We start from the raw sequence: 15,127 nt of genomic DNA on the forward strand, positions 1-15,127 counted from the left end.
GCTGAATCCTACCAAACTAACCAGATTACTAATAAAATTTACCCTAAAAACAAGGTTTCCAACTTCAGGCGCAGGAACCTAAAAACAATGAGATGCTTTGAACTGACATTACCTCGACCAAAGTCGGATAAAGTTCAAAACTTCCAACTTAGACAAGCCATTATCAGCTAAATACATAATCTCAAAGTCAGATATAAAGATTTCCCATGACAAACAGCATACACCAACTCATTGAAAAATCAGAACCAAAAAAATTATAAGCAAAGCAGGTGAAATTAAAAGTGAGCAAGTACCCAACAATCTCATTTCCATAAAGCTTGCACTGTTGTACATATAAATTGAGCTCACATTGAAGAAATCAGAGGTAAACATAATCAATGCAGAAAAGCATAAACAGCAGTAGAAATATAAATCAAGAGAGCAGAAGAAACCAGAAGAACCAAAGAAGTAACAGCATGAACAGCATTCTTACTCCCGCAAGACAACATCCCCAATCGAATCTCGATCACATTAACCATTGATAAAACCAAGAAAATGCAACCCATCACCGACCCAATAGCAGAACCCATCATTCCAAATCTCAAAACTTTCAAATTAATGTGAGCCTTGAAAGCCTCATCGACATCTTTGCTGTTCAATAAATTGATTGCAAGTTTCAGACCTTGAGCGACTAGTGAAGAAAAGAGAAAGAAGCTGAAAGAAACAACTTCAAAAACAAGGAGTTTCTTGGCAACATCAATATCAGCATCGCAAGCAGAGCGATTTTCAAGGCTGCGTTGTCCTGGTGTCGTCAAAGAAAGACCCACAAAGACGGCAATGGTAAAAAGAGAGTTGACGTTTACAAGACCGTCAAGGGCGGTGACATGGACGCTGGTGGTGGAGGCGGAGGAGGAGGAGGAAGCGGAGGTTGTTCTTCTCGCGGCGTTTCCTCCAGGACTGTAATATGCATCTTTAGGAGATCTGATAAAGAAAAGAAAGGAAGAATCAAACATTAAAGAACTGAGAATGCAACGAAGATAGAAAGAGAGAGACGAATATAGGGAAAGAAGCCATATATAAAAGCAAGAAATGAGAGGGAGAGACTTACTGATCCATTATTCTTTTAATCTTTAAAAATGAAACTTGATTCTTGATTGTAGTAGCTTGTAGGGTTTATGTTGTTCCCTGTAATAATGAGAGAGAGAGAGAGAGGGGTAGTTATAGCTTCTTGAAGGAGCCTCTTTACTCAGTTAATGAAAAGAAGTTTCCTTTCCTTTTCCTTTCTTTCCTTCTTTCTTTCTTTCTTTCTTCCCTTATCTTTCTTTGCTTGCTTGCTTGCTTGCTTGTATAGTTGTGTATATTTGCCTGTGGGGATCAGGTTTGTTTTCTGGGAGAAAGAGAGAGAATAAGAGATGCTTTGCCTTACTGTGATTTGCTTTTCTGTTTTTCCTTACAAAAATAAAAGAGAATTTGAATGGGTTAAAAGTGCAGGAAACAGGTGGAGTTTGTTTAAAATAAAAAAAGGATACATGTCTTTTTCTTCTTTTTGTACTTTTAGTTAGACATTGAAATTAACTGTTTGTCCAAGATTCTAAGTTTTCTTTTGTACACACTAACTTTTGGTTTGTAAGAAAAAATCCTTCTTTAGCCCATACACTATCAAACTGATTCTGAGCTCATCATCTTACCAAATCCTCTACCAAAATATACATTAATGAAGGATATTCAGTTCAAAAATAACAAAAAAAATAGATTTTAGAAAACTAATTAGAGCATCCAACAGTATATAAACTTCAACTGCATTTTCTATTTCACTCCTTATTTTACTTTTTTTATTAATGCAACTATTTTTTTAGAAAAAAAGAATAATAAAGAAAGAAGGAAAGAAAATAAAAATATTAGTTAGGAATCATATTCTGACTTTTTGGATTTGACAAGTGATGAGGAAGGAGTTTAGTTTAAGAGGGCATTAAATGATTTTGGCTCCCTATTTTTAGGAATGAAGAAAGATAAGAGTCTCTTGAGGATGTTCTTTTTAACTTGCTGTGAGTTTCTGCCTTTTTGCTGTTAAGCATTTTATATTGAATTTTCTTTTCTTTTATTATTATTATAAAAGTGGTAAAGCCAATTTTTTAGATGAATGGCAAAAGAGTTTTTAAAAGATAGTAATTTTAGTCCATTCATTTGATTAATCAACTATATTATGTGATGTTTTAATAACTTAGGGCTTCTTTTTTATTGCCAAAAAAAGAAGAGGACCTAGTAGCCTTTCTCTCAGGTTAAAATTATTTTGTGAAAAACACCCTCCTTCTATCTCCAATGTATGCCCTTTTGCCTTGTCCACTGCCCTCTCCATTGTAATGACATATAGGAGCAACTCCTGTAAAGCCAACATCATAATTTAGTTTAAACCAATTTTTTCAAACTTCAGAGTCACAATTTCTATGCATATTTTGAATTTATAATTAGTTTTAAATTTCTTTTTGGACATCTATAACTTAGTAAGTTGTCTCAAAAAAAAAAAACTCTTAATTTTTAAATTCTAGTTGAATTCGAGTTTTAAAAAGAAAAAGAAGTTTAATGCGCATTTGGCGACACTATCAGCAAATATTTGCATCGGTCTTTTGGATTAAAATCTAGATTGGATATGTTTGTGTTTGATGATAAGAAATAATTTTAGCGAAATAATTTTATAAGCTAAAATCTAATATTTCAAGAAATTTTAATTTAAAACTTTTGTAAATAGCTATAATCAGCTGCTTTTCAATCTTTTCCTCCAAGGGGCTCATCATTACTCATAAATGTATTTCAGAGTCGAAAGTTCCCTAATGCTTTGATTATCCAAATTTCCAATTGTTACTATCATTCATGATACCCTTTCTTGAACTTCTAATCTAAAATTTGGTCTGAATTTGATTTTAACTTTTAAAGCTAGAATACTTTAGCATTTACGTATGAGAAAAGTATTTTATTTTAAATTTAAAGCACTTTTGTAAAAGTAGTAAGTTTAACTTCAAAGATTAGTTGAATTAATCATCAGGTAACACCTTTGGCAAAATTCAAATTTTAGGTTTAGATTGTAAATATATATATATATATATATTTTTTTTACTTGTCAATAGATTTTCACTTTCAATGGGAATGACTTAAACTTTACTCTTGCTAATCCACATAGTACACTTGCCATTTTAGACAATTCGATTTTGTATAATCTGTATTTACATTCTGTATTTCTTAATAATATAAATGTTCATTTCTCGTATTAACTACCGTCTATTTAAGTATTAGTATCGTGTGAAATTACTGTAAAAGGTTTGTCTAGTTCTGCATTTTTATTACATTTTTAAATATACAATTTTACTTTTTTAGATGAAAAAAATAAAATATTATATTTTTTTACTATAATTTAAATAAAAAATATATTTATTTCATTCTAAAATAAATTTCAGTTTAATATAAACTCACATAAGGATAAAATTTCTTTCTAAATTAGTAAAATGTGAGACTTTAATATCTTAATCAACTCAAAATTCATTAAATGAAAAGACTACTAATAGAAAAATTGTTACGATGAATGATATATAAAAGAAAGGAATAAAAATATATATTTTTAAAAATTAGATAACGTAATTATGCTCAACATCACAGGGCATTTGTAATTACCCCTTGAGAAAAATGATACAATTAGATGGTTTCGTGGTTCACCAAGTCATTTTGGACAAGGGAGGTTTTCCCGCCTTTTATCTGAAATAGTTTATCCTTTGATTTGGAATGAAGTTTCTCCAGCTTATCTAAAAAGTAAAATAATAAAAAAAAAAACATTTTGGACAAAAATTATTAAAACCTGATGTCTACTAAAGGGCATTGTAGCATTAACTAATTAGTAATATTTAAATCCTCACGCCACATTAGCAAATTTGGAGCAGGTGAATTGATGTGGATAAAGGACTAAACCTGCCAATCAAAGGATTAAAAATGACATGCATATTGCTCTACAAATATTTTTGAGAAAAACCACTTGAAGAAGAATTCCTTGGACCATTTTTGAAGAAAGTTGTGAAAGGGGGAATGTATATGGATTCTTTATACAGAGAGCATAGGAAAATTTACAGTTTCATTTCACCAGTAGTCCCCACACGAACAAGTGCCATGTTCGAAATGGTGAAACCTATTGCGATCCCTGACCACTATTTTTCTCTTGGTAATCTTAGAAATGAGCTTGATCATTGAGTGGCAGTCATTGCATACCCTCAAATTTTTTACAACCCTTATTGTAGTAAATGCTTCACTCGAGATTAGTCCATAGCATATTGCAAGCCTCTCACTATGTATTGCCAAAGCCCGTTCTTTCTCCCAGTTCTCAATATCATGCAGCACTACTTCTGTTTCAGGAGTATACCCTTCCAATGTTAATCTTTGGTTCAACTCTTCTAGCTTTTTATAGATTGCTTCCTTTTGAGGGTGTCTGATATCTCCCAAAAGGAACTCATGAATCTTATTGTTGACTTCAATGGAACTGCAACCTGGTTCCTTTTCCATTCCCCCCTGTTTCATCTCTGCTCTCACTTGTGCTGCTTCTTTCCATTTCCCTGATGAAGAATACACATTTGATAGCAAAACATAAGTTCCTGAATCTGCATTTCCACAATCCACCAAACTTCTTGCAATCTCTTCTCCTAATTCCACGTTTCCATGAATCTTACAAGCACTTAGTAAAGCTCCCAGCATAACATGATCCGGTGCTACTCTCATTGTTTTAATAAAATCATATCCCTCTTCAACCCGACCTAGCCGACCTAGAAGATCAACCATGCATCCATAGTGCTCAATTTGTGGTTCAACCTTGTAATCCCTAGCCATAGAGTTAAAGATTTCAAATCCTAGATCTGCCAAACCCCCATGACTACAAGCATTCAACACACCAACAAAAGTGACACTAGTAGGTTCAAGTCCTTGTTTTGTCATTCCCCTGAATAATTCAATGGCTTCACTGCTCTTCCCATGCAAGGAAAACCCCACAATCATAGAATTGTAGGTGATAACATTTCTCTCTTTCATCTCCTCAAATACTCGCCATGCTTCATCAATATCACCACACCTAGAATACATATTAATCAAAGCACCGCCAACAAAATGATTGATCCCAATTCCATACTTCCCCATATAAGAATGCACCCATCTTCCGAGCTCCAAAGTCCCGAGCTGTGAACAAGCAGACAAAACACAAACAATAGTAACTTCATTAGGCCGCACATCCTCTCTTTGCATTTCTCTAAACACCTCTAAAGCTCTATTCATCTCTCCATTCCTAACCAACCCATCAATCACCGCAGTCCAACACACCGTATCTTTACTCTTATTCAGATTAAAAACACGAATAGCCTCTTGAATCAATCCATGCTCGAAGTAAGAATTTATCATAATTGTTGATGCAACAACATCTCGTTCAGGCATTTCATCGAATAGCCTCTCCGCATCTTTCAGGGATCCACATTTGCCGTAAAACTTCATCAATTTCAATCTCATTAACCTTTTAGAACTCAACCCAAGTTTCAAGACCTGGCAATGAACCTGTATACCTTGTTTCAACGCTAATTGAAACCCACAAGCTTCTAAAACAGAAGTGATAACATAGTTATCAGGTACAATTGACAAATTGATCATCTGATAATATAAGTGAATCCCACTAATGAAACTTCCCGAAAGCACAAATCCATCAATGAGGGCAGTGTAGAGATATACATTTGGGTTTTCAGTGAAAGAGAAGATTTTGGATGCGTAGTTAATAGAGCTGAGATTGGAACAAACACGAAGTAGCTCAAAGACAACAAAGGCGTCATTGTGATAATTGTTTCTTATGATTTTAGCATGTATTGGTGTGATTTGATTACTGTGTCTGCAACTTTGCAGCAGAGAGATTAACTGTTTTCTATTTGGAGGGTTTTTGGAATTTGGGATTAAAATTGGCGGTAAAGCTATGTTTGCTGTAATGGGTAGAGAATGAGTCATTAATTCAAGTTGATTTCTAGTTATCAGAGGCAAATGGCAAAGAGCCTACTACCATCCGGGACTACAAAAGAGTTTTTATTTGTCATGAAATACTAGAGCCTACAGAAAAATAAAATAAAATTACACAGGTGAAATTTGAAAAAAAAAAAATAAAAATCAAACCACAAATATTTTCTGTAACTCTTCCCCGTTATAAGAGTTACCAATATAATTGGCTAAAACATAACTTTTAAGACAAATTACTGATGACGACGGATTGTGCACTCGATGGTTTTAAAAGGTTATAAACGGAGAGTTTTCTTCTTCTTTTTTTTCCCTGCTTTTCCGGTTTAAATAAGTAGAGAAAGATGAAAATGTGAGTCTATGATCTATCCCACTTTGGTGATGCTAGGATAACATCTGTATCTCTGGTTCATATGTATGTGTTTTTTTATCTATGCACTGAGCCCGAGCACCTGAGCTTCAGAGTCCTGACTTGAATGAACCATTTCATCTTCTGTCATAGCGAGTAATAAACTGATATCCTCGGTACATTTTCCTTACTTTTCAGCAAATATTTAAACAAGGAAAGTACCACATGTAAACCTAAAAACGGTTGCGATCTTAAAACCACACAGATGTCTTTATACACTCGAGAGGTTATGTGATAACAGTACTTATGTTCGAAGCACTCCATTTTGCTCATCTATTATATGCTACATGCAATCACATCTGTCTCGTGACTCTAGTCAAGGATTATCAGTAATACCAAGCTTCTGAATTCACCTTTGGGAGGCCTCCCAAGAAAGCAGTAAAGATTTGCAATTCCAGGAACAAAATGAACAACTCCCCCGCAATTTAACCTTTTACCAGAAGCACCATTGAGATAAGTATGAGATAGATCATGATAAATAGCTTTCCTTAATGTAATAATCCATCTGTGACACTAAGAACACGCGCACTCTGATCAGGAACTAAGAATTGACCAAACATTGGAGCGAAGGATGATAATGCCGGCTTTGGACGACCTACATGAACAATGCAAGACTATCAGGAACTAAAAACCTCATGATACGAAGCATGACAAAAAGGGCAAAGACTCACTCAGCTGAAGAAGACGATTGCATGCTGAAGGACCAAAATGAACATAAAGCTGGGTCTAGATATGACATAACATCATCCTCATCCAAATCAACACAAGGAGAGAACAGGTAAGAAATTACCCCCATCTAGCTTTGCGTTCATTAAAGAAGCATGATGCAAGGGCTAAGACTTGCTCAGCTGATGAGAAGATAGTGATCACCATTGGCTATGCTTCTTCAAAATTTACCTCCCTCCAATTTGCATGTTTGAGGGCCTAAAGGAACATAACACGGAATATAGATGAAGAGACTCAGCAACTGAAGCAAGGAGAAACTACAAAAATTAATACCCATCAAGCTTCATATACACTTAATTACATATTATGCATGTAATCCCTTGAAATATGGAAGTAATAGCAAAATTAAAATCCATAGAAGCACTGTAGGTCAGGAAATTCTCCATAATAGTTAAGGGAACAGCATTACAGATAAACAACTCTCTGACCCTGCAGATATAATGAGTCCTTGGATCGTCAAGGAACACAATAAAATGAGGATCAATGACAAAGTAAAGCCAAACATTTAGTTAAATTTGCCATGTATTTCATTTGCATCACTAATATTTACTATCTTCAAAATTTGTATCAACTGCAGCACTTAAGAAATTTCAGGTTGAATGAGTTAATTAGTACCAAATAGCAAAAACATACTTGAAACTTGCATCTTTTGTAGCATCAACCGCAAATCGCCTTTGTGAACTTACTTCTCCATAACTGCTTGTAGCAGTCCTATCATTGCGATGTCACCACCTCTACCTCTCCCGAAAGTTCTACTTATATGACTTCTATAAATGCAAAAACATACGTTGTAATCGCACTTCATATTATATTGGCAAACGCCCAACCTAGAGCTCCTTCAAACTGACCACAGCTGATAGAAATATCAAATTACTGTGGGCAATGGAAAAAGAAATTGGCCATAAATGCAAAAATTGACCAAGTACTTAGATCTTTAACCTAATTGAAAAAACAAAAATAAAAGACACCACAGACCATCAGGGCACCCAAAAGCATGAAATGGGACTCCATGGAATCAGAAAACGGAAAAAGAAAAATCTATGTTGCTCACCTTTAGAATCTAACGTGCTTCCTCAGCAATTACCACTGCGCTGTTGCTCAGAGAAATGCACACAACGATCAGAAAAACAGAAGATGAACAAACAAAATAATGAGGGAAACATTAGGTAACTTGATAAGTTGGCAACAACAAATAAGTACAGAATGGTTCTATCCAAATTAGAGCTTAATCAGCTTGCCTAATCTTTCAGTTCCCCATTGAGTTATGACAAATGGAAGTCACTTTTCTCATCATCATTGCTATTTATCTATATGAATCTAGAGTGGACTTTGCACATGCATGAACTATGAAGTTAAGAGTTCCACTGTTCCAAAAATAACCAGATAAGAAAAAAAACAAGAAAAGGAAACTGAGGAAAACTTTATGATAATCTGATTCTCAAAGAGATGGCAATCTTCTAACATTAAACAAATTCACCAAAAAATTAACAATTACCTCCCACTGAAGCCAGCCAAAAAAAACACATAAACAGCCTTTGCACCCAAAATGTGAGTAACTTTGTGGTCTGTCTCTATCATAGTCGTCGATGCCAACTAAATGTGAACTACGGTCCGCAGACCATCAAAACAGTAACAACTACCACAGTACAGCAGCAAATCATACTAATTACTCAATCAAGTTGCACAGTTACCTTGGCTTTTTATTTGATAGATGACATGACAGAAATTAGGGTTGAAGGATTAGCTAATGTTAAAACAAGATAGACTTCTCTTCGTGTATCGGCAGTCCAGGTGCAAATGCCCAGCTATGGGTTCTGATCCTGTAGTTGAAGAAGAAAAATCCGATTGGAAAGGAGTGCAACAGAACATATGTAAGAAGAAAAGCAGGTAGCATGCACTGATATTAACAAACAAGGCCCATATATCAACATCTTTCTAAAGTAAAAATATTTACATATTAAGACTTGAGGATACCTAAAAATATGCACAATACCAATTTATTTTGCAAGCAAAGCTGCATCAGGGAACCACGTTATGTGAGAACTCCTGGAATCAAAACCTAAGGCTCAAAGTTTGTTTCAAACCCTAGTTTTAAGGCCTTTGAACAATTCTAATAGGCTGAAAGCAAGGGAAAGAGAGAAGAAGAGAAGAAAGTCTGCAACTATGCTGAACCAAACCCAAATGCCACTCTTTACCAAAAGAGAATCCTCATTGGGAACAAGTAACATAAATGTCTTATGTACTTAAAGAAAAATGTACAGCGAAACCACATGAGTGCCCTGATTGTTCATCAGATCACATAGCAGTTACATAACATACATAATTCTTATCTAATTTAATATGAAAATAGACAAAATAATGAGAGGAATCCAAGAAGATATTCACTCATATACTTCAGCACTAAAAGATATTTCAGCAAATAGGCACTTGAAACCATTAATGTCAGCTATTCACCACCACAACCATAAAGAGAGGTGACAAATAATCCTAATGACCACAAGAACATATAGATAAACTACTTTCTAAAAGGGGAAAGAAAACCAAATATTGCATATCTAATTTTCATTATTTTAGGATTCGATGTCTTGTTAGTTGCTACCAATACTTTTATGTTGTCAAAGTTGGGATTCTGCCACATTTAGTTTAAACATCATGAAATTGTGATAACATTCTACATAAAAACATTGATGTTTCATCTTTAGTTACTGGTGCAACCAATCTAGACCCGCCAAATCAGTAGTTGAGCCAAGTGAAAGAACCTACACAAACTTGGTGTTTATGGTTTATATATTCCTCTTTTGCAAGCTTTAATTGCATTTCAAATGATAAATGGAAATCAAATTTACATTTATATCAAGCTTCTAGTAATCAAGTAGGCACATTAACTTCCAGAATTCCAGCCAAAAAAGTAAACTACTTTAAGTGGACATTTAACTATAGGAAATTAGGTAAATGACTGCATTTCTACATACTCAAATATTAGCATAGTATTCTCAAAGTCATAGGGGCGGGAGGAGTTGTTCAGCAACATACTTAGTTCTTAATAGTAATACTTAAGATAATGTTTTTCTCCAACCAAACAAGTATGATTATTTTAGTGAAAAAGAAAATTCGCTGCTATTATTTCTTCTAAGTTCAGTTTCAGAAACTTAGGATTTGAATTTACTGTTTCCGAGTAGTATTGAATATATGGGAAAATTGTTAAAAACATGAGACTAATATGAAAACATTACTTTTCAAATAATGCCATTTGCTGAAATGTTAAATTTACCAAGAAATTGTTCTTTGAGTTTAAATTTACTACTAAAAAAAATGAGCATTTCATTGTATGGGAATTTAACTCTTTTTCCTATAAGGTGTGCTTATTATTTGTTTGATTTACTTATCAACTTCTTATCGAGCATATATTATTTTAGATAATTTAATCACTTCTGACTCAAAAGAACTAGTCTTACTGAACCCGCTTGTACTTAAAAAAAAGTTTGTTGAAAGCATTGGAATTTTAATTAGGAAATTCAAACACTAACGAATAATTTAAAATATTCATAAGCACAAATATTAGGAAATTCGTATCTTATTTATCTGTTCCTTTACTATAATCGTATATCATATAAAGTTCCTCATAGCACGTTTGTTGAATTGAGAAATTAAAAAACAAAAAACAAAAGGGCAGAAAAGGGAAAAATCCATGCATCTAGCAAATTCCCAATTTTACTATATATGCTTCGACTTTCTTTTATATTAGATGTTCTATCAAATATTAAGTGTACATCTCAATAGTAGGTGATATATATAAATATTAAACTTAGACCTTCAATTTTCTTGCATATTAGAGGTTCTATCAAATATTAAACGTACATCTTATGAATAGGTAATGTATAGCTTAATATTAGACTTTTGTACTTAATGATATTGTTTGTGATACCTAACATATCCATTTGATGGCTAAGAGTTTAAGGTCTCTAGTAAAAAATTATGATAGAAAATAAGAGATGTTATACTTCTACTTTGCAAGCAAATGCTTGAATCTAGATTTAGCTTGCATTTCTATTTTCTATGAACTAGCCAATTGCAAAACTTTGATTAGCATGCAATTTGATAACCAAAATAGAAGCCCAATCAAAATAAGTTACTGGTGGATGAATCCAAAGGGAAACATATTAATCATTGCACATCTATTTGTGAGCTATGTTACATGATCAATAACCTCAAACCCATATGCTCTCCCAATCAATAAAACATAAAAATTATTTGCTTTTATTATTTAAAGTCCACCTTAGCATCACAAAAACTTAGGACAATCTCTCTTCACTAACAATGAAGCATGAAATAGACATGCAAAGCAAAAAAATCTCCTAGTGAAGAACTTACTTAAGCTACAAAATTAAAAATATTAATTAATTTCTACATCTAGAAGCAACTAAAAACATTTTATTACATGATACTAGTCCCCTAAGCATTCCAAGATTATATAAAACATATTTTGACACCTTGTAACATCCTCCATATCATAAGTAATGAATAATTTAGTCTGCTAAAGCTACCAGGAGTATAAGTTGGAAGAAAATTAATACCTGATCAGTTCCAGCTACAGTCCCTTGCTTACCAATAAGCCAATGCAAAGGAACCTTCCTTGAGAAAATTGTATGACGGCAAAAGAGAGCACGCATGTAGACAGACATGTCCATTGCATGACTGCTGACAAACGTGCTCTCTCTCGTCGTCAACCAACTAAGTCAAAGCAGAAGGCAACCTGCAAGAAGGCCTATGATAAGAAAATATCAAGAAGAGTAACCTTTGGGAAATATTGATTTGCTTACCTACAAGAAGTTTGAAATCATCCATAACTGTGTTCTTGTAAAGTAACCTGAGGCCATATGAACAGCACATTAGAAACAACAAAGACACCTTTCTATTATCACATGCCAAATTTTCTCATCCATTCATATTCTAAATGTCTATTCAAGAAAAAAACAAAAAAGCAAAGCAAAATCATCATATTCCAAATTAATGTGATAAGCAGCGAAAATTGCAAAATCATATACGTAAATCTCATAAACTAATCACCAGTTAATTGCTTAAGCATGTTACCAAATTTCCAAAACATTATAAAGCCATAGAAAGCAAATCCAAAAAATTAAAAGATTCAAAAAGCAAGCTTCATCTACATCCTATATCGCAATTCAAACTCACACCAAGGAAACAAATAAATAAATAATTAAGAATTAAAATAAAACCCTAACATACCTTTTGATTGAGCATCTGGAACCACAAAGTTTCTGCTAACATGCTTCTTCATCTTACTCTCAGCCAACAAACTTTCCACATAAATTCAATCAAAAACATTAACCTGAAAAGAAAATTTCACCAAAAGAGAAAACATCTAAAATAGATTTTTCTCAAGCATTTTTCGTTACATTTCTCGACAAGAAAAAGAAGATAGAGATCTGAATATAAGAGCTAACAAAACAAGGTTTTTCTTTTGAAGATAATCAATAACCACAGAATCATCAAAAAAATAAATAATGAGAAAGAAACAGTTGAAGCGAGATATAGAAAAACTGAGAAGTAAGAAAGAAGATCAAAGAGCCCCCAATAAAAGAAAACAGAAATGGTGATTAGAGTGAGATGATCAAGGAGTGTACCAGATAACAGTTATGCTTCAAGCGTACCCGTCGTTTGAGGATAATGATTCCCAAAAAAATTAAAAATAAATAAACCGGTTGTTATATATTCCGTCGTACCAAAAGAAATTTTTTTTTTTAATTCAATTCAATACCTGAGGTTTTCTGATACAGCGGCTGACTCATATTATTTTGAGTTCCTAATAATAGATTAAATTAAGCTTAATGAGTTGGGATTATTCTTTTGCTAGCTCTTTAATATGATTATTTATGAGAATTAAGGTGGCTGGAATTGAGTAATCGTCAATGAAAATGTAGTACTACGGTCCATCATAGAGTTGGTAGCTTTTCAATTAAAATTTCTATGAGTGGTAATTATATTTCACATAAATAATTATACTACTTTGATAATTTTAAGTAATTTTCTCTTTGATGCTGGTCTTGCAAATATTTTTATGATAAGTATATTATTGTTTTAAAAATTAATTTTAGATCACAAATATTAATCATACTAGAAGAATTTTTAAGGTTTTAAATTGATATAAAATAAACTATTAGTCGTTAGTGTTAAAACTCTAAAAGGGTCTTTCTCAAAAAAATAATATTTGGATGTCCTTTAATTTTCTTTTAATTAATGTTATTACTATTAATCGACAAATTTGGTAATTCTCCAACCTTTAATAATACGGATAAAGTACCCAAAAAAGAAGAAGCGGTGGCCGTCCCTTCCTTGTCCCAATTTGGGAACTTTCGAGGTTTACGGCAGGAGTGAAAATCTAAATGGAGAAAGATTTTGTTGTTCCTTTAAATTGTATTTAATAATTTTAAATTAATAATTATGATGTGATGCCATATTTTTATCATATATTTAATGTGTAAATGTTAGTTAAAAAGAATGCCTGTAAATACATTCTAGTAGTATATCTTATTTTGACTCCATTAGTTATCACTGCTTAAAAAACACTAGTCTCGAAGCCGATGGATATTTAGACTAAGTTTTAGTTTTAAAACAGGCAAAATCCTTTTATAGTGTGAAAGAGGGGGAGGCAAAATCCTTCACATTTTTCGTCATGAAATGCCTGAGAAACTGTCCCTTAGCAACTAGGGTATATGGTACCACAAGACCTGTATTATGGCAACACTTTTTAGGGGGGTGCAACGAGAGTAGGTTAAAAGTTTGTGCTATGCAGCATGGGAGGCCATGTCGCAGCACAGGCCTCCCATGCCATAATGTTGTAGCAAGGGAGTTATTCTATGTGACACTAGCCTGCTGCTAGGCACATAGAACTCCGTCGGGTTCATTTCGACGTCTGATCTTCAGGTACGGGTTATTTCGAATCTTTATATTGAAGCCTGACTCTTTCAGGTGTAGAAAAGGTAAACTATTAGCCCCAAAGAAACCTTGAAATACTTTTAAGAGAAATGATCAAATTGGTAAGTAATCTCCACATATTTATTTTAAGTTTTTTTTTTTCCTTTTTAATTTTTTCTTTAATAAAAAATTTAAAATGTTAATTTGTTCTATTTAAAGTGTTCATCTTCTTAATACTCTTCACTATATCTGAATAATTCATGAAAATTATCATTCATAGTGTTATTTCTTAATTCATTACGTTCTTCTATTGAATAAGATAATAAAAGATAATTAGGAATGAGGTTTTTAAAGAGTTATTTTATTTTTATTGTTTTTGATGTGACAGAAAAATTAATTTCTTAGTAAATTCATTGATTTATTTGTGATATAAATTTGGTATTGATTAATTAATGGAATGTCTATTTTGTAAATTTAATTTCATTGAAATATTTTTCTAGTTTTTTGTTAAAAGAAATTTACCTTATTATGTGATTTTGAGAAATACTTGACTTTTTTTTTTTTTTTTGGTTATATTTGTAGATGTCATTCTTTCAATAGTAAATATATGAATACCAAATTACCAAATCAAAGAAGAGCAGAAAAAATTTTAATTAAAAAATTAATTATTTATATCAGCTCGTAATCTTTTTATGCATATAAAAGAATTTCAATAATTTTTTTCTCATTCCATAATAATTGAGTCCAAAGTAACATGGTAAATTGAAAGAAATACTTCCTTGATTATATTTGTAGATGCCATTCTTTTAAGTAGAATTGAAAAGAAAATTTAATTAGAAGATTGTTTGCTCATATGATCTCATAATTTTTGTACAAGGAGCATAATTCATAATTTAAGTTTCTTCCTTTTAATTAAACATCCAAGCAATTCAAAGAAATTATTTTTCATTTATTTCCTTCTCTTCCTTTCCTTCACAGCTCTTAACAAAAAGTAATTTCAGCATTTCATCATGTTTTAGCTAAATAAGATACTTAAAACATTTAACAAAAAATAAATAAATAAAT

General features: G+C 32.6%; 2 protein-coding genes across 24 annotated transcripts; both read right to left on the bottom strand.

Moving 5' to 3' along the window:
* Positions 1-270: 270 nt before the first annotated feature.
* LOC125370507 lies at positions 271-1,472 on the bottom strand. Its single transcript, XM_048376294.1, has 2 exons — positions 1,088-1,472; positions 271-960 (listed from the first exon to the last, which is right to left on the bottom strand). The coding sequence occupies exons 1-2, from the start codon at positions 1,093-1,095 to the stop codon at positions 375-377; spliced, it is 594 nt and encodes a 197-aa protein (XP_048232251.1). The 5' UTR covers positions 1,096-1,472; the 3' UTR covers positions 271-374.
* Positions 1,473-3,997: 2,525 nt separating this feature from the next.
* Positions 3,998-12,933, bottom strand: LOC8259716 (putative pentatricopeptide repeat-containing protein At5g59200, chloroplastic). Of its 23 annotated transcripts, none has more exons than XM_015724235.3 (8): positions 12,772-12,933; positions 12,374-12,509; positions 11,947-11,993; positions 11,701-11,879; positions 8,178-8,946; positions 7,760-7,893; positions 7,072-7,324; positions 3,998-6,995 (listed from the first exon to the last, which is right to left on the bottom strand). In XM_015724235.3, the coding sequence occupies exon 8, from the start codon at positions 5,986-5,988 to the stop codon at positions 4,099-4,101; it is 1,890 nt and encodes a 629-aa protein (XP_015579721.2). In that variant the 5' UTR covers positions 5,989-6,995; positions 7,072-7,324; positions 7,760-7,893; positions 8,178-8,946; positions 11,701-11,879; positions 11,947-11,993; positions 12,374-12,509; positions 12,772-12,933; the 3' UTR covers positions 3,998-4,098. The 23 variants fall into 23 exon arrangements, with proteins under 23 accessions (XP_015579721.2, XP_015579722.2, XP_048232673.1 ...); XM_015724236.3 differs by having other exon boundaries at positions 12,374-12,476; positions 12,772-12,932; XM_048376716.1 differs by lacking the exon at positions 12,772-12,933 and having other exon boundaries at positions 7,813-7,893; positions 8,178-8,217; positions 8,818-8,946; positions 12,374-12,765.
* Between the last annotated feature and the right edge of the window lie 2,194 nt (positions 12,934-15,127).

This window comes from Ricinus communis, chromosome 7 (genome assembly GCF_019578655.1).
Source record: "Ricinus communis isolate WT05 ecotype wild-type chromosome 7, ASM1957865v1, whole genome shotgun sequence".
In the NCBI taxonomy this organism is placed as follows: domain Eukaryota; kingdom Viridiplantae; phylum Streptophyta; class Magnoliopsida; order Malpighiales; family Euphorbiaceae; genus Ricinus; species Ricinus communis.